Source organism: Equus asinus, chromosome 2 (genome assembly GCF_041296235.1).
Source record: "Equus asinus isolate D_3611 breed Donkey chromosome 2, EquAss-T2T_v2, whole genome shotgun sequence".
Lineage (NCBI taxonomy): Eukaryota > Metazoa > Chordata > Mammalia > Perissodactyla > Equidae > Equus > Equus asinus.
Window position 1 is genome coordinate 21,278,529 of NC_091791.1, and position 25,723 is coordinate 21,304,251.

The following is a 25,723-nucleotide window of genomic DNA, read 5'->3' on the forward strand; positions in this document are numbered from 1 at the left end:
CATCCTTTCTAACAAGGACCCCAGAAGCAGTTGCTTCCATTGAACACATCTCAGCATCACAGTGATCTGTCACAGTCCTGCAGGATTCTCCGGGAAGCTGCCTCAGCTCTAGGCATTCCCATTGGTCTCCAAGTTGCTGCTCTGGAGTCTCCTGGCCTGGGAGGAATCAACATAAAAAGTCCTTTGCCCATCACCTTCCCAGGGCACAAACCACACCTTCCAACAACAAGGGTTGTCACTGGAAAAGGGCAAGTTACATGGGGATATCTGTCCATTCCTTGTCATCTCTCACCCTTCTTTTTCAAAGACTGGGAAGCTAGTCACAGTTGTGCAAAGAATTCTGGAAAGAACAGGAATGACAACGTTTCAAATAAGTAACAGTGAAAGGGATAATAAGCCAGCTATAGTTTAATCTTTCCCCTAATGTGTATTCTCTTCCAGCAGATAAAGGAGACCAAAAAAAGTGATAATACTGACAATAACTGAGGGCTTATTGATACTGAGCTCCACACTAAGCTTTGTGTATATGATAATCTCGCTTAATTTTTATAGCCACCCTGAGGTTAGTCCAATGATTATACCTATTTTACAGAAAAGTGCAGAGCATGGAATCAAATTCAGGTTTCTATGACTCCAGAGCACAAGCTCTTAGTTATTAGACTATAATGTTTTATTATTGGAAAAATAAAAAAAGGGTACAACTTTTCGAATGTAGAAATTTCAGGGTATTTTTGTATAATTGTTTAGTAAGACAATATGTAATGTATCACGTGACCTAGCTAGAGTATTCTATCTCGAGAGTGACTGAGAGGGAAAGAAAACATGAACCCAGGATCCTGTACTAGTTTGTTTAATTGATGTCTGCTGTCCCCAGACATCCATGTAAATTAAGATGATGAATAAAACAGCAGTTCTCCCTGGGAATCAAAGACAGTAGCAGGATAAGGTCTCAAGTTTGATTGCATAGGTTTGAACCCCAGCTTTGTGACTTACCAATTGTGTGACCTTGGGCAGCTTCTCTAAGCCTTAGTTTTCTCATCTCCAAATGGGGGATAATCGTATCTACCTTGGAGGTTTGTTGTATTAAATTAATGCATCCATTTAAGGCAGTTGGTGCTCACTAAATTCCAGCTGTTAGATTTTACCCACAGAGTTATACTGTGCCAACAACCTCTATCAATGACAGCAGCCTTTACCTAAACGATTGGTCAACATCCAATAGGCAACAAATGAATTAAAAAACCACGCTGCTGATCAGGATGTAGTAGCCATATCGCTGTTTGCTTTATTAGCTTAACTGCAGTAGAGTTTGCTAAGAAAAGACCAACATCCAGGCTTCTATCCCTTGTAAATCCCCCAAGTTGTCCTTGGGTTCCTAAGCAAAACCACACTGTGTGCTTGCACTGGAAGCCCCTCCCAGTCTGGATTAGTGAGCGCCAGTGGGACAGCCCAGGCAGTCCGCCTTGGGGTAAAGTCTTCCTCACCTGGAAGCCACTTTAGCCGAGAGAGACAGGTTGGGGAAGGCTTCTCTGACACTGCTGCCAGTTCTAATACCTGTGTTCGGTGAATAACCCGGCACAACAGTAAGAAATAGACTTGGCGTCTGAATCCTGGATCTACCACCTACTAGGTGATATGAGACAAATTACCTAGCTTCTCTCTAAACCTCAGTTTCCCTTCAGTAGGGATAACCCTACAGTGCAGGATTGGGAATGAAATGAGATAATGTAATTCAAACGTGGTATAATGCCTACACGTGATAGGCACTTGATAAACTGTAGCAATTACTATTATTTGCGTTACAGATCAGACTACTGGCTCTAAGTAGAATTTTCACTCCAAGCCATTTCCTAACTTTCACATTTAAGATATATGAGAACAGCTTTTTGCTATGTACATATTATTAACACGTCATCAACATGAACAGTGTTGTCCATCACGAGCAACAAAAATGCAGAATCTTGGCAACAAAAATGAAGAATGTTTGGACAAGCATAGTAGGGGACAAAAGGATGAACAAGGCACAGTTCCCACACACCCAGAGCTCACAGTCCTGTAGGGGAGAGAGATACATAATCAATAATGTTAACTTAAGACAGGCTGTGATAAGTACGATCCTGAGGTGCTACTGGAGTTTGGTAAAAGAAGAAAGTCATTTTGATGAGAGAAACGTCCTCCATCAGTGGGCCAGGTGGAGGAAGATGCCTGGAGGGTGAGGAAGGAATCTGAGAGGGTGCAAGCCCTCTGCAGGTACGTAGGTTAGGGGAGGTGGGTGTAAAGATGTTCTGCTTGCCAGCGGGTAGGAAGGGGTGTTCTGCAGACAAGCTGGAGTAGAGGAATGAATGATTTGAACAGATGATGATGAGAGATCTGAGCTCTTACAGGTGAGGACCTAAGGAGGCCATTCTTTCTAGTAGCAGGCTGGAGGAGTAAACTGAGAGGTCATTACTTGGGCAAGTGTGGAAAGACAAATCAGAGAGGCCTTCTGACTCAGTGGCAAAAAGCTATTACTACAACCAGAGGATTATGGCGGATGTGCCATGTAGAATGACAGCTGTTTTGCTAGTCTAAAATCATAGCCTCATTTGTTCCAGGAGGAGGAAACACTTTCATTCTCTCCTACCCAATTAGTCCGCTTGAGGGGCATCTTATAGTGGTTCCCAGTAGGGAGGCCAGAGTCATCACTAGAGCTAATTTTTCAACGGTGAAACTGTGCCTTCAGACAGGGAAAATCAGTTTGCCAGGAACCTATGGCCCTCTTCACAGCTAGCGTTTGGTAGCGCTTGGCCCTTGTCTGTTGGTCATTGCTAGGTTCTGGTGTGAAATATTAATAACCCATTCCCGCTGCCCCGTAGCACTCTTCCATGGCTGAGTCTGTCGTCACATGGGACTGCTTCTGTTGTGAAAGTCAGGGCAGGCCCCTTCCCCTGTCCCTGCAGCACTCCTCTTCCCCAACAGCTGGGGCCATTTGCCCCTTCGCGTGGCTGTGGTCTTCAGGACTAGTCCTGCTGAGGTAGCTCTAGCTTCAGGCTCTGAGACTCACTCAGCATCAAGCCATGCCTGTCTCCAGGCCAATCATGACCTTGTGTCTTGGCTCTGAGCACTGCCTTGCTTGGGGATTCTGAGCGGTATCATGTACCTCAGCTCTGATAACAGGATCCCCATCTGTCAATTCTCCTTTCATCTGAGTTCCTGTCCTGAAGAACTGCTAACTACATTCAGGCCCTTTAAGCCTGAGGTCCTGCCTTGATCTTGCCATTGCCCCACAGGAAGTAGAGGAAGTGCTGCTCTTGAAGCCTGGCCTGTGGCTGGGGTTCCTACACATGCTTTGAGCCTTTTGCAGTCCTGCTTTCCTGCTCCGGGTTCCCGATGGGGACTTAGACTTGCCTGACACAGACCACTTTACCAGATTGTGCTTTTGGTGGATTGCCACGTCCTCCAGATTCCACGTTTCACCTGCTGGGCTGGACTTCCTACTAGCTGCTTCAGTTCAAGCTGTTCTCCTAACGCCTGACTTTGCTCAGTGAGTGGGTAGAATTCCAGAGCTTGCCCCACCCAGTCTGCCCTGTTCCTCTGCAGCTAATTGAACCATGCTCAGCGTGACTTTAGGAAGTAGATGCGCACGTACTCTTGCTCAATATTAACCTCATATTAAAGGTCAAAATGGAGACACGAGACTATACCTATATCAAAATCATTTCATATACATGGTTCTAAAATATAAAACTATTTAAAAGATACTTAAAAAACAAGACATCTCAATTTCCACCCAACATATTTTTTTTTTCTGCTTTATCTCCCCAACCCCCTCCCCCGTACACAGTTGTATATCTTAGTTGCATGTCCTTTTAGTTGTGGGACGTGGGACGCCGTCTCAACGTGGCCTGACGAGCGGTGCCATGTCCGTGCCCAGGATCCGAACCCTGGGCCTCCACAGCAGAGCACGCGAATTTAACCACTCGGCCACGGAGCTGGCCCCCCAACATATTTTCAAAGGCTTAACACGCCCAAACATCCAGGTGCAGTGGGAACCTCACCCCTCCCCGGGTGAGTAGATAATATGTGGAATGCATTTTTGGTTGTCTTAATAGCCTCAAATGACCTTTCTTTCAGCTGAAACAATTGAAGCCAACACTTCCAAAACAGAAATCAGGTAGGAAGTAATGTTTAACCTTACCCTGTTAGTCCAGTAAACAACTTTGGAAGAGTGTGCCCGTGTCTGCCAACAAGTTGGCTGTATCTACACGTTCTCTCATAAAACTGAGGAGGTCATTTATTCTGAAGTCAAAGTCTATCAAACCAGTCAGCGGTGAAACCCAGCCCCTCAAGCATTACTCAACAGGAAAGGGGGGAGTGAACATGGAGTGAACAACGACTTCCTCCATAGCTCCTGCTCAATAAGAAGCTTCTGAAGCTATTGCTTTTGGAAAAAACAAGTTTCGATCCTGTTTATGAAAGAAAATGCCCTTAGGTGAGAACAGACCCTCGTCTGGCATATCACTGAAAAGTGTCTAGCAGCAGTGCAGCTCCAAGTCCCGCTGGGACTCTCATTACCAACTTTTTTTTTTAACCCCCAAAAGATCATTTAAGTCAAGAGCATCAGTGGGAAGTCCACAGATGAGTGTACCTCTTAACTCATCCATTTTATTTCCATCCCCATCTGCTAAGACATTACTGCTTTGGGAAACCCAAGTTTTCTCTTGAAAAATCTCAAGTCTCAATACCAACCTGATCCTGTTTGGTCTAAGAAGTCCACCTAATCAACACTCAAAATTGGTCGTTTCATAGGGCCCATATATTTATTGGCTTTTTAAGGGGCAGTCTAATATAAGTGGACAATGAAGAAAAATCTTGTCTACAAGCTTTTGTACTATTGATTTTTATTTGCTATTTCAAAAGCACATTTAAACAATTTTAGAATTTCTTAGAAATTTAATATTCTTCAGTGTACATCCAAATTAGATTAATAAAATCAATGCTATTGATTTTAAAGTACGAAGTTTAGCAAGGAACTAGCATTTTGTTTAGTGATAGGAATTACCTGAGACTGAAAATGAGGTTTTTTTTTGGCCATAAAAAGGAAGATCACGGCTGGCCCTGGAGAATGACAAAACCTAAAGTAGTTCGCGTAGGAATAAAATAAAAGCTAGCTTAATCAACAACCTTCATCATTGCTTCAGTATCAAGACTTACCCAATCAGAAATTATATAGGCCTTAACGGGCTATATAGTTTATATAGCCCCTTATAGGGGGCTGGCCTGGTGGTGCAGCGGTTAAGTTCATGTGCTCCACATGGGTGGCCTGGGGGTCACAGGTTCAGATTGTAGGCGTGGACCTACACACCGCTCATCAAGCCATGCTGTGGCAGCGCCCCATATACAAAGTAGAGGAAGAATGGCACGGATGTTAGCTCAGGGACCATCTTTCTCACCAAAAACCAAATAAATAAATAAATAAAATTGTGGGCTGGATATATATCCATCTATCTTTCTGCTAGATAAAACATATAACATTTTTCGCTATGGAAGGAATATCAAAAGGCATCGGTTTGTCATTTAAAGTATAAACATTTAAAATATTATAGGTTGTAGGAGTAAAGAAATCAGCATCTGGATTGAGAGAATACATAAAAGACTCTCACAGAGCATCTAACAGACTTGAAATTTTAGGAAAAACAGTTCTTGATAAATAATATTCACGCTTGGCTCTGTAATATGTTTCTAACTATTCCCTAAATAAAGCTTTAAACATTAATTTGCAGAAAACTTTAGGAAACTGTGTCTTTATCTATTTCTAGGTTACGATCCGATGGGCTTCCAAGGGAGACCGTGGTGCAGCAGACAGCATGAGACGCAGACTGGAAGGCCTTCGCTGGAGTCCTGGCTCAGCCTTCTCCCAGCCGTATTATGTTAGGCAAGCACAACTTCTCTGGAGGACTGATTCTTCGTAAGTCAGAACAAGATAACTAAGCTCTAAGGAATGAACCAAGTAATTTGGTATCTATAAACTTCCCTCAAGCTTAAACTGCATCTAGCAAAGCGTAATCAGAATAAAGTTCTAAATCCAAGCTCGAAGATATTTTGAAGGAAGTTCCCTCAACTAAAACTAAATTTAGACCCACGATTGCCCCCTAATGGTCATCTCTTAGAAAGGAAATCCCTCTGAAAACTACCGAATTTGCAAATTCAGTTTTTTTCTATCAAAAGTTCCTCAAAAGGCTTATCTCCAGCACGCACACCAGATTCTTCTCCAAGCAAGATCATCTCCAGGTATATTCATTTAAATAAAGTTGCAAGTAGACGTGGTACATTTCTTATCTTTAAAACTATTTCTATAACTAGATTAAGTGGTCTTTTCAGGTTTTTAAAACGCTATTTTCCTTAGATTGTGTCTCCCTGCCCCCAATATTGGAAATCAAAAAGAAAAAAAGGGAGGCCAGCCTGGTGGTACAGTGGTTAAGTTCACACGCTCCGCTTCAGCAGCCTGGGGTTCACTGGTTCAGATCCCAGGCACGTCAAGCCATGCTGTGGCAGGCGTCCCACACACAAAGGAGAGGAAGATGGGCACGGATGTTAGCTCAGGGTAATCTTCCTCAGGAAAAAAAAAAAAAAAAAGAGGGAAGGATAAAGGGCTTCTATCCAAGTCTTTTTTGCATCTTAAGCAAAGGTACAGATACCTTTTCCAGGTGTCATGGTGAAGATTCAAGAGCCGGTTCTTTATTCTAAAGGATGGTACCAACACAGATTGTTCCCACTTTCCAGGTTTCATTAATTTTTCATTCTTGGCATGATGTGTTGAGAAAAAAAAAGTCTTCCAAATAAAAATTAATCTTTTATCCCAAATCTATATTCCATCTTATATCAAAACATGAATTCACCATGGCTGGGTTTATACTCCAAACTAAGGAAACTCTCTCTGAAAAAAACCCACAGAAACGTACACCAGAACCACATAGGGCCTGGGACACAGATGGCACCAGTCATTTTAGAAATCAGAATCTCTATGGCTAAACTACCAGCACCTCTTTTTTTGTTTTCCACAAGCTTTAGTCTCATTATCTACAAAATGTGAATAACATCACCTACTTTGTTGGGATGTTGGGAAGGCCAAATGAGGTAATATACGAAAAGCACTTAGCATAATCTTTGATACACAGAAGGCATCAAATAGGCATTAGAGTCACTGCTGTTGGTTGTTTTGTTTTGTTTTTGTTTTTTAAAGATTAGCACCTGAGCTAACATCTGTCGCCAATTTTTCTTCTTCTTCTCCCCAAAGCCCTCCAGTACATAGTTGTATATTCTAGTTGTGAGTGCCTCTGGTTGTGCCATGTGGGATGCTGCCTCCGCATGGCCTGACTAGCGGTGCCATGTCCACACCCAGGATCTGAACCAGCAAAACCCTGTGCTGTGGAAGCAGAGTGCACAAACTTAACCACTCAGCCCGGGGCGGCCCCCTGTGGGTGGTTTTATATTGGTGAAATGGGACCTGCTAAGACGACAGAGTTGAGAACAGTGTAGTGAGGAGAATGATAAGCAACAAAGGAAATGTCCTCTCTTCCAAGTTCTGAGTATTTCACAATAAACATGGTGGTGCCTACAGACTAAGAAAAGGGAAGCTAAGTGCAAGGACTAGCAACACACCCGACTGGTAGGTCTATTACACCCTCTAGTGGCCACAAAGAACAGAGTTCTTTCTAAAATCCTGGTTTAGCCAAGACTGCAACTTGGATGTGTATATATCACCTTTCAGTTTCAAAAATAACTAGCTTGCCTTTACGTGTTTTCTGCCTATACCAAAAAAAGAGCTAATGTTAAGAGAAACCAATGTGGTCACAATTTGATCCATTTGCTGAATGAAAATACTGATCAATATAAGGAAAGGCATAGGCAACACTACCTTTCACGCTATATCAATTCTCAAGTGAGGACTGAGGTTTATATAATCGTCTTTGTTGCTTTATGGAAGGGAATTCTGAAATAAGCATCTTTCTAAAACAGCAATTTTTCACCACAGGGTTATTTACAAGTCAAGGTAATAATTAAATATGCCCAAGACTATGAATCTATTCTTCTCTGCCCAAACCCTTCATTTTTATAATGGGTAATTATAGCAAAAACTTCAATTAACCAGAACCCTCAATTAACATGATTTCCCCTCTTGCACTCTATTTTTAGGACAAAGTGGAAAAAAATCACAAGAAACCATTTATATGAGGGATTTAGTTTTAAAATCTTCTAGAATGGATTATGCTAAGTAGAAAAAAACCCAGAATAAAATTACATTCATACCATGATAGCCAATATATAGGAAATATATATATAACTGAACAAGAGCTGGAAGAGGATAAAATTTTTTTGAATGTTAATGCGGTGGAATTGTAACATATTTTCTATTCTTTTTGCTACTTTGTTTAGTGTTACTTTGTTACATAAATAAAAATCAGAGAGAAGGGTAATGTATCAACTCAGGACACATTCTGCAACACTTTCTCTTCTACATCCATAGATCTGAACAGCAGAATAGAGATGAGAATCAGAATCCTAAGTCTTTCAAACATTTTTAGATCTCAGAGATATAGTAAGGTCACTATACCTATTCGAGACAAAAAGTAGGTCACTTGGGGAATATTTCTTCAATATGAGCTGAAACAAGAAGGGTTTTATATAGTACATTTTCAACTAATTTGAAAATAAATTTATCAGGACATCCCTTATTCAGAAGCATCCATCTTTACTCAACTGCAGTATACCCCTAAAGTATAAAACTCAATGGTATACAAAGTAATTCAGGCTAAGTAACCATCCTTGAATTGAAAGCTCATGATACCAAATCCATCTATTTAAAATACTGTTTATTTGTGATTTAACATTAATTAGCATTACATCTAAGAGCAATATCAGATAACATTTATACATTTTCCACAGGACACAGAGGTTCATTGGCTCATTCTTTATGCCAAAGCAAGTAAATAGAGGCATTAGCAAAAGGTGCAAATAGTTCACTGTTGCGTTTAAAAAATATTTATGCACATTGCATTCATTTAAGATATATATATTTTTAAAAAGTTATGGAAAAGCATAGTTCACAGGTTACTGTTTCTACATACGTTGTAACACAACATAAATGATGTAGAACATAAAAAAATCCTCACATACAGAATTAAGCAACTGAGAGTTTCCACTAAGAGATTAAAACACTGATTCCAGTAGTTAGTGAGATCTAGAATGAAATTTCCAGGCTCTGTTTCAACTTGGCATCATCATACACATACGCCAAACAGAACCAGCCCCAGAATACACTGTAATCAATGTAATTGTTTACATGCCAACTCACCCTCCAGATACACTTTGGATTATTTTTACCCACTGACCATTAGATCATTGATTTTACATTGACTTGTGACATCACTTGGGTGAAGGGAGGGAAAAAACTATGTTAAGCCTAGGTTTAAATTTGTATTTACATTAGATAGAAAGTTAACTGAAAAGATAAGAAAAATTTGTAAAAATCAAGAAGTGGTAGTCTTCTCACTGGTGGGATTAGACACACTGATTTCCTCTAGTGCTGCCTTCTAAAGATGCGTAAAAGGATGTGACCCCTTTAAAACTCAGATATCAACCAAGAAATATGATTTGACAGAGAAGCAGAATTTTAGAAATTTGTGACACTGAATACATTATTCTTTAAATCCTATTGTGACTATGAGTCACTATCAAACTAGGATTCTTCTTTTCACGATACCCCTTTTGTTCCCTTCACTTTTCCCTTCCCCTCTCATTCTTTTCCTTTTCATATGGTTACCACATGAGAGCTTCTTCATTCATTAACAATACTAAGAGAAAAAGACATTATAAGGTTCAAATATGAATCTAGTTATACCTTTAAATGCTCTAATCCCCCTTTGATACCACATTCTTGGATTCTTGAATTATATGTAAGTAGACTTAGTACCAAGCGGCCTCATATATGCTCTACTGTTAAATGATTGGCTAATATGCTTATGAGACTTTTTTTATACTGAATGGTATACAAACATCTCAACATACAAAAATCATTTTTGCCAGAGTTAAACTAAATAACCCATGTTATGTGTACAAAATCCCCTTTGTTGAAAAATAAGGGGCTTTCTAAACTAATAAAAAAGGAAGTTTTCAAAAATTATAGTTTACTAAAATGATCTTTTTTGGCAAACAAAGTTACTTCAGGTGAGGAAATTTTATACTATGAATAAAATTCCAAACAAATTTTTTCTTAAATTTTTTAAAAAAATTATGTGCCAGTGTATACTAATGCTGTAGATTCTTATCTTAGAAGCTTTTAAAGCATTCTGGTAATGCCCATTGAAACAATGGGAACCCAAAAGGTATAGTCAATAATCATGATAAAAAATTATAATCTGATCACCAAGTGAAGCAGGTGTTGAGAAATAATTCTCTCGCTGGTTCACTGGTAATTTCTTTCCAACAGATATTATGGAGAAGGCCTGAAGTAATTCAGACAGAGATCTGTTTGTGGTGAATTATAATAACACTTCATGAGGGCAGAGCTAATTAAAACTAACAATTGTTCAAAGATTCAAAGATTTTTTGAACATATAAAATGAGAGATGAATTTGAATTTCTTTCATAATATGTTTTTCTTTTAGTAAGATCTCTTTCCAGTTCTTAAAGTCCAGTTTGCTACATACCCCCACTCTGATCTACCACTGCATATTAATGATCAACTTAAATGTGATATTTAAATGTGCAATGTCACATTGGAATAATAATAATTATAAAAAGACTTTATTTAGGCTTCAACTTTCTCCTTTTTTTTGTTCTTTTTCAGAAAAGAAGGAGTGCGGAATTTCTTCTTTTTCTTCGATGGTGATTTTGAAGGCGAACCTTCAGGTGACAGGACTTCTTCAATTTTTTCTGGAGACTTAATGGTAATCTCGATGTTTTCTATGGTCGTGCTTGTAGTTAATCTACTCACTCGTTTAGCAAGCTCATCTTCAACATCATGCATATCATCCTTGCCATTTACTACCATGACAGGCACTTCCATGGAGATGAAACTCTTGGAAAATAGCTCATGGTTTTCTACAAAAAGGGAGGGTTTTTTTTTTTATTATTTTATATAGTTAATATCGTTACTTTATTTTACAAAACTGAAATGTTTTAGCAATGTACTAAGGCATTACTTTAATTCCAATCAAGATAGATCATTATTTTAATAGACCATGGATCTATTAGCATGAAGCTAATTTTCTTAAATGGTGTAAAGTGGAAGGGGACAAAGTTGTTAGACCACAGAATCAAGGCTAGATAAGTCCAGTTTAATGACTTGACAGTTTCATTGTAAATCAAGTCAGTATAAATGAGGAAGACAACATATATTTTTCTTTATTTTTGGGGTCATTTGGCAATCAAAATTGAAAAAGATTCCATGCTTCTGATTGAAAGGCATATGACAAACCAATTTTAATTTCACAAATTCTTAAGAACTATGGGTTGCCAATATCCAGATTAAGATAAGTCAGTATAAACACTGAACAAAAGTAGCACTCTATTTAATAAAAAATATAAAATTATTAAGAGCTTTAAGTAAAATCCATGGCAAACTTACTGCAATCAGGTGTTCAATTTCCTTACATGAAACAATTGACAGAGGGACAGACTCTGAAGACTAACTCAGTGACTGCTATGGGAAATTACATTGAATACCTTCTAATTTTTCAGGGATATTTTGCGGTGACTGAGTTTGAGACTGAATTTGTGAAATAGATGAAGCGTCATCTGAGAGTAATTCCTGCTCAGCATCTGTTGGATAAGAGTTTAGTTAAAAGCCATGCAAAACAAAGAAGCATAAGATTTCAGGGAGGTTAGCGCATACATCAAATACCTGCACACACAGAGATGATAAACTCTTCAGCAGTGAGCTGAGCATGCTAACAGTTATCCCATATATCAATAATTATGCACTAAGAGGAGGTTAATATGTTAAAATTCGGGCGGCGAATAGCAATTTTACATACATACTTACTAAGGAAGCATAGCTACTGGCAGCCCAGGCAAATAATATGTGTGCATTTAGCTTTTGCTAGAGAGTTAGAAAACCAAAATATATTGAGCAGCCAGATGAAAAGAATTATAAAGCCTCACCAATGATGCTACATTAATGAGGCAGAATGCTTCACTGAATTTTTGAACAATATCCAATTAGTGATTCCTGTCAGAGCAATATTAGCGAGCTAATTCAGAAGGTCATAATGAATGTGAAACTATTTATAAAGTTATATATAAAAGGTGATGGTTCTAGAGTGCAATATTTGTTACCTGGCATCTTTAGGCTTTCAAAAAATGAGAGATTAAAGAGGGACATTTTACAAAATACAGAAACAGAGGAAGTTTCCAACCTTATGTTAGAATAAACAAATTCAATAATACCACTTAGAACATTTAGTGTAATTACATTAATGAGTCAGGATGACTCCCTTTTGTGACAGAGGCACTAACACACTGATAAAAACTGTTCCCTGGATGACCAGGATGTCATTAGTTTTTCCTACATGATATCTAATATAAACAAAAATTCTTTAACTATTGGTTCTGTTCTGCACTGTGTAAAAAATTTCAACTGTATTTTATGGATGCTCTAAAGCAGAGGCTCTTACCCTCTTTTGGAGTCACAGACTTCTTGTCCCTCATGCTGAACCTCCTCCCCCCACATGTATATCAGATAAAATAAAGCATATATTTTTCAGATGGCTCCTGGACTGTCTGAAGCTTATCCAAAACCCAAGACTGAGAACTCCTACTATAGAGAATCGCTTATTCTTGAGAAAAAGGGAGCTAGTATTCAATCAGCTAAAGTATTTTCATTAACAATTCTTAAATATAATCCTTACTTAGGGTTCTGAAGTCAGAAAAACTCAGCCTCACTAGACTGCCCATAAGGTTACAGAAAGTCACATCAAAATTCTAGCACTTTGCTTTATGTTTTGATTTTGAAACTACACTTTTGGCACCTTGAAATACCTAGGAATGAGAGAGATTTTACAAAGCATTAAAGTCACATACTTGTGAATCTATAATTATGTCAATGTAAAGAGTTTTTAAAAAGCCACATACTCTGATATTTTTAAATCTATTAATGTATCTACGTTTACTTTGGCTGGTAATTCTTTATTCATCTGGGGATTTCACTTGACTACACAAGACTTTTTGCTAGCAATCAGATTGCTTTCTGAGGAAAACAGTTTTCTCTACAGGTTGACATACACAGTCTGTGGTAGCTCTTTGCATTTCAGCCCACATATATATGCAATAAGGGCTGGGAAAGATGACACAGAACAATCGATTGTAAAAGGAACTTTTTAAAACAACATTGACTGCTTTCTATCTAACTCAAGGTGCTCCGCTGTTAGCAGTATGGTTAAACTAGACTTAATCTAAAATGAACTAACCTTCCAGGCCTTGCTGTTTACGTTCGATTGTCTTCTTATACTCTTCAAGTTCTCCTTCTGTGAGATGACTGAAGGGGTTGGGAGGAGCTGGTGGGGCTTGATCGTCATCTTCAAACTGCATGGTCTTACAAAGAAAAACATCAACTCATTACCAAGAGCTTTACTTATATCTATGTATTTGTTTATATATATATACACAGAACTTCATACATTCACACATACATAAATGTATATATGATGTTTGTGACACCCCACCTCACAATAATCGTAAGAAATGATAAAGCAACATGCTTTAAAATACTAATGATCCAATGGGCTAAAATTGCCAGGGATGTTTCCTCAATATGCCTTTATAGGTCAATTTTAATAACTCTTTTTAAAAAAAAACAAAACTAAGCCAAGTTCTAATAACCTTCACATAACTTAGAAATATCTTAAAAAACAAGAAATCCTCCATTTCAAAAAGCCTTTGTAAAAAATACTTAGAAAAATGAAATTGTACCAAAAGAATTTCTTTAAATTTGCCATGAAAATAAACTTGTAGCTATTTGTTCTAGGAAAGGGATTAATGAGACTTTCAGTTAAACCTGGCAGATTGAATTTATGCATTTTTTTAATCCCTCCCAAAACCCCACTAAAATGACAATAAAGGAAGAGCAAAAAAATGATATAAACTTTTAAGGACAAAGAACGGGAGAAGAGACAACAGAGGATGAGAAATGTTAACACATTTTTGGAAGATGGAAAGTGGGTGAAAGAGTGGGTAGCAGAGCTCAAGGAAGGCTACAAACGAGAACCATGCTCACTTGCCCCGTAGAGTCTGGTAAGGCTCAGAAACCAGAGGCATCAGGGAAGGTGGGGTAAAGAAAAGCTGAAAAGGGGGGACATGTCAAAAGTCTGAGTAAGAAACATAAATTCTAAGGTCCCCTTTTCTATTCCACACAGCCAGGCATTTACTTCTCTCCCATCTCTGCAGAAGATCAGAGGCTTATTATTCAGAACTGATCAGGGGCATAAAACACAGCTGAGGGCTCTCAGAACGATGGTGGGAGACTGGCAGGAGAATGGAGAACTCTCCAGATAAATGAAATGGCCCCAGATGAAAACTACAGATACTAACATTTGGGGATTCCCCAGAGAAACAACCTGGTCCACATCCAATCATCCTACAGTGAAACTCACCTACTCGGAACCTCTGCACACACCCAGAGCTTCTGACTAGCTTTCAGCATCTCATTCTTAAATACATAACAGACTACTATGGATTACCAGACACTTGAGAAAAGCTTCTAACATGGAAGAGAGGGACCAGAATAAACAAGAAAAAGGGAACTCAGAAGAAACAAACATAATAAAGGCAGCTGAAGAAAATTAAAATTGATTCCCTTAGAGCAATAATAGAAAATACTGTACCCATGAAAGACCAAGATGTTATTTAAACAAAAAAGGGGAACATTCAGGGAATAAGAGGTCTTAAAAATTAAAAAAAATCAAAATAGAAAATTAAATAGAAGGGTTAGAAAATAAAGTCAAGCAAATCTCCCCAGAAAGTATGATAAAGAGACAGAGATGGAAAGTAGGAAAGAAATAATCAGAGGCTCAAAGAGGTCCAACTAACAGTGTATCCTGACAGAAAAAGAAATTGGAGGGGAAAAACTATTGAGGAAAAACTTAAAAAAATTCCCAGAACTGAAGGATATGACTTTGTACACTGAAAAGGGTTATCAAATGCTACGAACAAAGACTAACAAGAAATCTACTACAAAGCATAGCATCGTAACATTTCAGAATGGCACGGACGTAGAAAAGGTCTAAAAGAAAAAAAAAAAGGTCCTATACAGGGGTACATGGATCACAATGCTCTCCTACTTCTCAACATGGAGCAATGATTTTCATTTTGGGGGAAAACTATTTCTAAACTAATATTCTATGTCCATTATATGCACATCTGAAGATAGAATACAGGATTTCATACTTCCACCTCCTATGTATCCTTTCTCAGAAAGCTATTAGACGATGTGCTCAGTGATACAGGGAATAAATCAAGAGGGTAGAAGTCACACAATGCAGGAAACGGGACATTACACAGGAGAGAAACACAGGAATCCTCAGGATGAGCCTGGGTAGCTGGCCTGAAGAGCAACTGGTCCAGATGTGGACCGGAATGACAGAGGGCTAGAACTGAGAGATTACCTGTTACCTTTGATCCTATGGAAAATAATAGTAAGAGGGACTTTATAATTCTGTTGAAAAGTTTGGGAAGAACTAAGCCAATAAGAAAAGGAGGAAAATTCTTAACTCCAGGGGGAGGCAAGTTGTATAAGAAAGGAAATGTAATCCTGGGATACTATCTGGCGCAGCAGTAAACGTTTAATAATATAAACACTGAAAGCTGATTCAACAAAAAAAAATTGTGATATAACCTTATTGGGGGAATGAAAAAGTGTTGTGTAAACAGTCTAAATCCTCATCTTCCATAAAAGAAGTCACTACTGTCTTTCATTAATTCTAAGATGCACTTTTCCCCCCACATTTTCCCATCTCTGAAATTAGGACTCATCTAATAATTGATGGCTTCCTGCAATTATAATTGTTAGGGTTTTTTCTCTTTTAGTGATACATAAAATAATGGTACTTCTTACAATCGATGACACAGATTTGATGAAATACAGCTGAGGTCTAAAATCAGTAAACCAAGGAAAAGCAGAATGAAGATGCTCTTTAGAAACATGAAGGTAAATGCTAGAAGAAAGTCCTTGCCCCTGGAAACTGGGAATTGAAGGTGACATGTTAAGTCTTGTGGATTATTTGACTTTTTAACTTGTGCTTATATTAACTTTAGTAAAAATAAGAAGTATCTTTAAAAAGCAAAGAAATTAATGTGGTAGATCAACAACAAAATCATATTGCTTCATGGACTTACAGAAGGAGGCTTATCCACAACAATTCCAGCAAGCAACTGAGATTGTGGTCCTGCTGTTTTCAAGTCATATCGGTTTTGTTCTCGAATCTGAATTGAAAAACAACAACATGTTCTTGGGGGCATCTATGCAGATGACCTTTACTTTCTCTTTTCCTAAAGGCGTGCTATTTGACCAGCCCAGAATAAGGGCCTCTCTAATTCCCACCTCCATGCAGCCCTCTTTTACCACCCTAACAACTCACACTAATCTCCTCCACGCTTATTCACATGTGATTTGCCACCGTCTTACATTGTTAGAGAACCACATTTTTCACTAATACCGGGGATCTTAACAGCAGAAATATGTTTAGCACTTCTTCTCCATGGAGCCTGCTCACCCGTGACTAGCACAGAGCTGGAGGTATTCAATACAAGCTAAAATTATACTGAATTGAATGTCAAATTCTTCTGTATTCAAACCTCTAAGCTTGGTATTAATCAGATTCAATCATTAGTGATTTAAACATAAAACAGCATAATATTGCCTCCCCTGGCCACAGAACACCCCGTCTTACCTTATTTCTCTTTTCCAGTACCTCATTCGGGTTTGTGTTTAAAGGAACAAACTGATTTGGATCTTCAATTTTGATAGGTGTTCCACTACTAACTTTAGAAGAATCTTCTGCTTTCATCCACTAAAGAATCAAAAATTTTCTAGAATGAAGCTTTGTGTTAAGGACATATGGAAGGTTCTTGACAACTGTTTACTGACTTAAGGAGGGGGATAACTGCCAGTATTTTAAAGAATTCACTATGCAGTATTCGTCAATTAGTGTGTATCCCATACTAGTTAGAAAAAGGCTCACAATCAGCAATCACTTAAAAGAAAACCCACAAATGTCATTACTATTCACATGAATACTCAGTTATACTGCTATTTAAATTCTCTCCTTTTGGCACTTTTAAATATGATGCTGAAAATAATTCAAGCATAGACGTAGAGTTTGATCTCACACTAACTCACATTCAGAGCTGTTGCTTGCACTGAAGTTTCACCAACTGAAGATGGCTAAAAAGTCACCAAAAAGGACTCAAGGAATCTCTTAAGATTTAGTTTTCCAGACTTCATTTTTTATTTTTGGCTGACAGAAAAGGCCAAGCCCCTGACCAGCATTTTTCAAAGGGGATAATCTGGTAGTAGTCTATAGTATAACAGAACTACAGAGTTGGAAGAGCCTTATATAATTCTTCTTATCTACCCCACACTATATCCCTTAAAGAAGGCTAATATTCATTAAGATTAATGATAGCTGGCCATCAGTCTCTGTCAGTAAAATTAATTCTGGAAAACTTATGAATTTAATGTTCTTTCACTAGAAGTTGAGAAATCTTATAGACTAGGAAAAAATCACTTTGATGCCTAGGCATTTCCATATTGAATGTTTCTGATTTATATGATAGGATGAACTAATTTTGAGTATCCAGAGAATACTTGGGGATAAGAACTCCAAAATTACACCAAATCCGAAGCAAAATGCTGAAAAAGATAACCTATTTCTATCTACAAGATCTTGCGTAGCCATGTGCAGTAGAAACTTTGGCACCATTAGGTGTTGACAACTTTTATAGTTCTGATTCACTGGTACAATATAAACTACAAAGCAGTATCATGTAGAAGGTAAAAACTGGGTTCCAGAGTCAGATTGTTTGCATTCAAATCCTAACTTTATCATTCACAGATGATTAGTTAACCCCTCTGCCTGTTTTCTCAGCTACAAAATGGGGGAGAAAAATAGCATCCTCTCCATATTAAGAGAATTAAATGAGATAATTCATGTACGGCACTGAGAACAAAGTGTCTTGCAGAAAGTTAATACCGGATAAAATGACAGTGATATTATTACTGTTAACGTTATATTTTACTTTCCCAATATTTTCAACATAGAACATTCAATTCATGAGTAACTAGGCAAAATATTTGGTAAAGGCAAACCATGTAAAATAGTGGCATACTGTGATTTTGGTCCTGGGACTGGTTTCCCCATTCCGAGACTCCTCAGGCACATTGACTTTCATGTAAGTATTTGGTGAGTTCAGCCATCTTGTTTTTTCACGCTGCTGTCTCTGAGCCATGTATTTGAGAGGAGAGAGTGGCACTGTATCGTCTTCAAAGGAAAATGCAGTCACAGTCGCTGGGATTTCCACGTCACTCTTGTGCCTAGGCTTCTCTCGAATGAGAGGATGCCGGTAAGCATAGCCTGTTCTATACCCCTAAGGGAGGGAAAAGCCACACTTGAAGCAATCAGACCTGTACCAAACACAGCATTTGGATTCTAATTCTTTAAACAAATGAATCAAAAAGACTCCTTTGTTGAAAAACAAAAGGGAAAACATCCATCCAAATCTCACATAACCTCCACATAACACTAGACTTGAAATTAAGCAAATTTCAAGATCTGGTTAAAACTGATTCCAGCTGACAGTGCAATTTCCACTCACACAACTGTTCCTGACAAAGGTAATTCAAAACTGCTGACCAGAAACATTTTCCTAGCTATAAACCGGCTTTCTGGAGGCCAAATTTCAGTGCTCAGTTAAGTCTTTGCTCTGGGGTCTAAAGGCAATCTACCTTTTGACCCTTAGTGGAAGAGGGTAAATTCTAAGATGACATTTGCATGCTTCACTGTTTAATTCTTTAAAATGGTAAAATTAGAGTGGAATGCCTTTCTAAGGTCAAACTCTGCTCCTGGAGGAGTCGGGAGCATGTTCCAAAACCAAAGGGAGATAAAAGCATCTGCTCTTGAATCCAAAGACATGAAATCCAAGTTTATGTTCAATTTTTTACCTACCAAATTGTCCAGAGTCCTCATCAGCCCTTCAAACTCAATCTCGCCAACTTTCCATTTTTGGTGGGAACCCATATTCACTCCTCCTCCTCCAGATGCTGCTATAGTGCAAGTGAAAGCTTTATACTTCTGAAGATCCAGTACAAGCAGATTGTCCACTCCACCTGCCCCTGCTAATGCCCGCACCTGTGATCAATGGTGATATACACAAAGGCACAAGACTGTAAGGACAATTACGAGTATATCTTTTAAAATGGCACAATTTTGATTCAGCAAATATCCATAATACTTGTTCAGGCTACTAACAACAAAAAAAAGCAAGACACTTGTGAAAGTAGGAAGCTTAAGTATCTTTTCCATCTATCTGAAAAAGATACCTTCTAGGACTCTGATCCTGCCTGATGGAAAACACATTTAGAGCCATACCTTTTAACATATTTCAAGAAACTGAATGCTCTTGCCAAATTTTAAAGTTCTTTTCTTGCAGTTTTCCCATGGCTATCCAGTTAATACTTTTGCTGAAAGTTATAATTTTAAAGGAATACAGACACTAGATTGTGAATTCAAGGATATGTAGGCAGAAGACATCTCGTTATCTTAATTTAATTAAGCCTTTCATAGCCTCATTTGAGATGTTCAAGAAAAAAAAAATGGTGGTGGTTAAAACAAGTTAAAGTTGGCAGAAAAAGTTTTTTCCCCCTTTTTTGTGGCCCTTCCAATAAATTAAGATTATTACCATTTGCTTCAACAGAATCTGCTTGATTTTCCTGAAGAGGGAAATCAGGGCCGTTAAATACATTCAGCTTCTCTGAGGAAAAAAGTGGTTAATAAATATCCAACCTATTATAATAATGAGGCTGAGGCTGTGGAATTGTTGGAAACTACATAAGTTCATAAAACTTCTGGCCCTGCTCTTACACTTTATTATGAAAGTGGCCACAACACATCTGATCTTTGATGACTGGAGGTTGCCTGTTTCTCAATTAGCACCACCATCACTAGAGGCCGAAAACGGAGAAACGTGTGATTATACTATCTTAAAAAGCAGGATTATAGGGAAAATGATGTTTATGAGGCACTTAGACTTGTGCGTGTGTCCCCACATGTAAATTTTAGTTCTCCTTCCTTCTACTTTCAAGTCAAGAGATAACCGAGTTGACCCTTTTTACTCAAGTAAAGCAGAAGTTCTCTTAAAAGACAAAACAAAAAGCCACTAATCAACAGGACTTTGTAAATAAGTAAACACAAAATCCAACTCAACAAGCAAAAAGCAAAGCCAAAAAAAGTGGGAGAGGAGCGATAATTTTTCCTACCTGAATCTCACAGGCTATCTGCACATTAAAAATATAATGAAACGCCTCCTCAACTGTTTCTCCAAGTGCCACCACACCATGATTTCTGAGTACCAGCACCTAAAATAGAATCCCAAAGCAATCACTTTAAATAACTGGCATAGCTCACACTGTTTTCATCAACAGCAACAGCAATAAAAATAGCTCCTTAGATAGAAACTCTACTACGTACCTTGCAACTTGGCCCCAGAACTTTCTGCAGTTGAATTCTCTCCTCCTGTTCATCAAGTGACCCTTGGTAGTCGTAATAGGCAACATCTCCCAGGATCAGGGACTCTTGAGAAATTGGAAGGATGCCGCACTTCATGGAGGATACCTATTTGATTTGGTCCATGCCAAGATAACACACTTAGTTACTAATTACTCTTTTATAGGAACCTGATGCTTCAGCCAGCTCAGGAAGCACTGGCCTATTCACTGTGCTCACCATTCTAAGCCCACCTCCCAATTAGCTCTTTACTTCTTCCAGGAAAAAAAAAAAAAAGGGACTTAGAGGATATAACTCAATTTAAATGCTGTGCCAAATATTATGAAAGAAGCTTTGCTCCAAAGAACTCAGTGACCCAATTATTAAACTGATTAGTTCAAAAATGCAAAATGCTATCTCTCCAGTTATTTCCTAGAATGGTAGCATTTGATTCAAAGAGCCTTTTGCTTTCTGGGTATGGAGAAGATAATACTTCAAACATGATTTTGAATGGTGGGGCCTAAAAGAATGCAGATAGTATCATGTAAAGAAAGCCATGAAAATAATACACAGCCCAGAGTCACTGCTGGTCTTGGCCCTTCAGGGACTTACAGCTGCTGTTGCAATGGTATGGATGTGTATCACACACTTAACATCAGGTCGTGTTGAATAGATTGCAGCATGGGGACTGAATCCTGTATGGTCAATTTTCAAATTAGTACTTCCCTGATCAACCACTTCTCCTATTATGTTGACTTTCACCTGGAAAAAGCAGAAAGACACATTTAATTGGTACATATGTATCAAAGTTCACCTGTGTTCCACAAGCTAAACCAGGAGGTGGCAACCATTGTGTCAAAGGCCAGACAGTAAATATTTTAGACTTTGTGGGCCTCTGTTGCAACTATTCAACTCTGCCACTGTAGTACAAAAGCAGCCATAAACAACTGTAAAAGAACGGTTATTGCAGTATCCCTGCAAAACTTTATTTACAAAAACAGCCAGTCTGCAACAAAACTTGGTATTTAGCAAGAAGCACAGTTTTCAAGAAACTAAATAACTTAAGCTCTTCACCAAGGTCTGGACAAGTCTGGCATTTATGGAACTGGCTGGAAAATTTCCATTTGCTAACATTGTAGTAACTAGAACCAATGTAGCTCCTGCTGTTCTAGAGGCCGATAACAGTGTGTAGGAGTACAATCATGGAAAAAGAAAATGCTAGAAGGTCAGACCCTATACTCACACCAACTGAACTTTGTTTAAATCTGTCTATAAAATACTCAGATTTTGTGTGGGTGTTTTTTCAGTTTGTTTTTTAAACAAATTCCAAATTCCAGAGTGTAAAGGGTGTAAAAAAATTCAAGGTTCCCTTCAAAACAAGGATAGGTTAACTAATAAGACCAACTCATTTATTAGTCTCTTCAACTACCTTGTTTTTCCCTAAAACTTTTTTTAAAAATCACCATAATTTTCTAAACTCTTCCCTGTTGACTAGTAAATGTTTTTCCATCCATACCTTTTCTCGTTCTGTCCCGTCCCAAAAGCTAAAAACTGTCAAAAAAGCACAAGGAAGCACAGAAAAAATAACATAGGAATGAAAATTATACCAAATTGGAGGCTGTGGCTTCAGAAAAAGACAGACCTCTGGGAATTATTATAATGTGGTCTTGCTCCTTACTTATTCTTACCTGAGAAAGAAAAAAAAAAGCAATAGGAAATTACTATGAGGTATTCATATTTTGCAATGTAAACATGACTAGAAATATATTTACAATGAATAATTGTTAGAGATCTGGGAAAAAAACCACCACCACAACAAAGCAGAAACTAAAGCAATATGAAAGTTTCCTTGAAAGGTTTTCTTCCCTCAACCCTCAAGTACTTGCAAAAAATTCTGACATTAGTTTCTCATTTACTGGACTTACCTCAACTGTTATTATGGGGGTTCTAAGATTGCTTAGGGTCAGCTACATTCATGAGAAACAAAAGCCAATATTATTCAACTGAAGGCAGCAACGACTATAATCTTGGTTTACAACATGGAAATTAAGGGAAAATGGGCAAAGGAAAGAGAGTCTCTTTCTAGGAAGGAATTAAGGTTGAGATAGAAAGGGAAATTAAGGAATGGCCAGAAGGAAGAGAAGAAAAGTTGTAGGAAGGCTGCACCTTGCATCCGTGCCATTTCCATATTTTCATACGTTTTTGCTTCCAAATATTATCTTGCTTCCAAGTGTGGCAACATGAGAACAAGATGATGATGAATGGGGAAAAATATATTTAGAAAATAAAGACCAGGGAGGAAACTTCCCTGACCTGCTCTATTTTTCCTGCCCCAAATGCTTTTTAATGTCACTGATGCTCAGATATAATTAACACAGAGAGAGAAAATTCTGCCAGAAGGATTTCTTCCTGGATAGGTTCTACAACTGGTCTGAATTAAAGGAATAACACAGATAGCAAATAGACAAGAAAACTGGGGTAAGTGCAGCCTCTCCACTGGAGATAAGGTTTAAATCGGGATTAGGTTGTGATCCAGCATGCTAGTTCAGAGAATAAAGTCTCAAAAACTGGACTTTTGAGGAAAGGTAAGAAGAGTACAGTTGCCATCTAATTGGAATTTTTAAGAAAAGGAATTAAAAGCCAAAGAACTCACTGAGATGTAGGTATTTGCCAGGTGTGCCCATCCAAACAAGTCCGCAAGTCTGTACAGGCTGGCAAGTTTACAGCGAGTAAGTTTTTCTCCCTTCACGTATGAGGATGTATCTGCCCCAGGAAGGTCATTGATAGGTGTGACCATGCCGAGACCTAAAAGAGGGAAAATTGTGGAGAGGGATTGAGGTCAAGTAATCCCTTACCTGGAAATTAGCTGCCAGGAAGCAGCCTGAGTCTGGGAGTGTCCCAGCCTTGTAAATAAGGATCTGAAACCAGCCCACACAATGTTTCACTAGCTTATCTTCCTTTAGAGAAGTACACTGCGAGTAAAAATACGTATCAGCAATCTTCTTTGCAGTTTCATCTAGTACTTATTAGGAAGTTAGGCTCACACCACCGGGAAAAATGATCACATGATCCTTACAGTGAAAGTGTTATCAATACTGAGGTTACTGCTAATTTTATGATGAAAAGATCTCAACAGAAAGCTACTTTTAAAATATCACTTTTGACTTTTACTCAAACAAAACACATTTAAGCTGGAAAAGAATGCATTCAAACAGTAGTCTGGCTTCTGCCCTCACGAAGCAACAAAAACTAGTCTTGGTCTCTAATGACCCAACTGCTAAGTTCAACCTTGGCTCAGTCTTTGTTCCCCTGACACCTTTACCACCTCTTTCCTAGATTCTCCTCCAGACCTCAGGGATACTTTCCTGGATCTTGTTCCCTTTCCACTGCTGCTTCTTTCTCCCTCAACAAGTTCTTTTCTCTTTCTTTTCCCCAACTGTGGCTCCTTCCCAAAGCTCAGGCCTCCACTACATGCTTTTCTCATTTTACTTTTCTCCATGAAAACACCATATACTCTCAGGCCTCCAGCTGTCACTTCTGTGCGATGACACCCTGATCTTCATCTCTGACCAGGCCTTCCTGCCCATTCTTCAGCCTGCTGTTTCTAACTGCCTGTAACACAGCAACATAAAAATTAACAGGGTCTAAAAGTGATTTTATCTCCCCTAATTTTTCTTATCTTCTCTCTTTTCCTTACTCTTCTAATATTGACAGTACTGCAATTCCTGCAGGCTTGAACACTGGGTGACCTTTACCTCTTATCTTTCCTAGGCCCCATATGTAATTTATCACATAGTCCATCACTCTCTTCTTCAGAAGGTCCTGCATTTTTCATATTCGAGTTCAGGCCTTACCTCACATGTAACCCTTGCAATAAGCCTTCTCCTTCTTGTCCTTGCCTGTAGCCCTTCTCTTCATAAATCCATTCTGCATAAACCCACCAGATTGAGTTTCCTTTAACTTCACTATTCCACTGCTCAAAGTTGTGCAGGAGCCCCAAACCTGAAGGCCAAGAGGGGCCAGGAAATTAGTGTAAATGCATAAACTAGGCCTGGTGCAGCCTGCAGGCGATTAGAGAGCACACGCCTGGTTTGAAGAGGCAGCTCAATTCACCAGTCAGCTGTTATCATGTGAGTTTCTGAGTCTAGGGCTACGAGAACGGTTAAAGAGAAGTCCCCAGTCAACACTCTAATGTGAGATCTTCTAATTCTGAAACATTATGAACCAACTCAAAGAAGAAGTTTTAACACGCAAAACAGTATAATTTCTGACAAAATTTCAGAGTCAGCCATTAACCTATCTCCTCCCCTCCCTGCCCTTCCAACTTTGACTTTCTCTTTTCACAACACAACATAAATATTCCAGCCAAACTGGTTGATTTCTATTCCCTGACCTCTGAGCACTGGGACATGGCTTTCCTGCTGCCAGGCCTTTGTCCATTCCACCCAGTAACCCCTGCAGCTCCCCTTTCCTACCATGGTATCTAGGACACTCATAAGACAGCTCCTCTTATTATTTCTGACTTCCGTGACTAGTCTTCCTCTTCCAACTTTTGAAATTTTCTTTTAGACCCTTTTCTCCTCTGCCTATACCCTCGTGCATGATTATTTAATCAACATACACAGCTTTGAGTAATACTTCTCTATGTCCATCTGCCAAGCCATTCTTAAGCTCTAGGACTGCTTTTCCAACTGCTGCAATGTCTTGGTAATTCTCTCTTGGTGGCTTTGGTATGCCTACAGTTTGAACTTCCTCCATTTCCCAACCCAAACTAGATCCCCAACTCTGGACATTCCTATTTTTGTCTAATAATACCATGAAATCTCCCAGTTAATTCTTCACACAGAAACTATAGTGGTCTTTCTACATCATCCTCCTTCTTAAAATGGCTTTCCAAAGTTAGAATAAAATCCAAACTTTCAACTCTGCCTGTGAAGCCCTATATGATTTAGTCTCTGCCTATGTTTCTGATGTCACTTTGTTCTACT

At 38.6% G+C, this 25,723-nt stretch overlaps 1 protein-coding gene across 38 annotated transcripts in view; it reads right to left on the reverse strand.

Annotated features, from left to right (window-relative positions):
- Positions 1–8,835: 8,835 nt before the first annotated feature.
- The window catches only part of ADD3 (adducin 3), a 139,347-nt gene continuing 122,459 nt past the window's right edge, over positions 8,836–25,723 (reverse strand). For 23 of the 38 annotated variants that reach the window (XM_014865721.3, XM_070483445.1, XM_070483504.1 and 20 more), the window contains 12 exons: positions 23,389–23,540; positions 22,343–22,423; positions 21,348–21,497; positions 20,721–20,864; positions 20,510–20,608; positions 19,200–19,382; positions 18,364–18,621; positions 16,926–17,045; positions 16,372–16,458; positions 13,449–13,572; positions 11,707–11,802; positions 8,836–11,082 (listed from right to left, as the gene is read on the reverse strand). In XM_014865721.3, coding sequence (XP_014721207.1) covers positions 10,790–11,082; positions 11,707–11,802; positions 13,449–13,572; positions 16,372–16,458; positions 16,926–17,045; positions 18,364–18,621; positions 19,200–19,382; positions 20,510–20,608; positions 20,721–20,864; positions 21,348–21,497; positions 22,343–22,423; positions 23,389–23,540 — 1,787 coding nt within the window. In that variant the 3' untranslated portion in view covers positions 8,836–10,789. The remainder of the gene's footprint in view (positions 11,083–11,706; positions 11,803–13,448; positions 13,573–16,371; positions 16,459–16,925; positions 17,046–18,363; positions 18,622–19,199; positions 19,383–20,509; positions 20,609–20,720; positions 20,865–21,347; positions 21,498–22,342; positions 22,424–23,388; positions 23,541–25,723) is intronic. The other 15 variants (XM_070483540.1, XM_070483572.1, XM_070483544.1 and 12 more) reach the window with 1 other exon arrangement.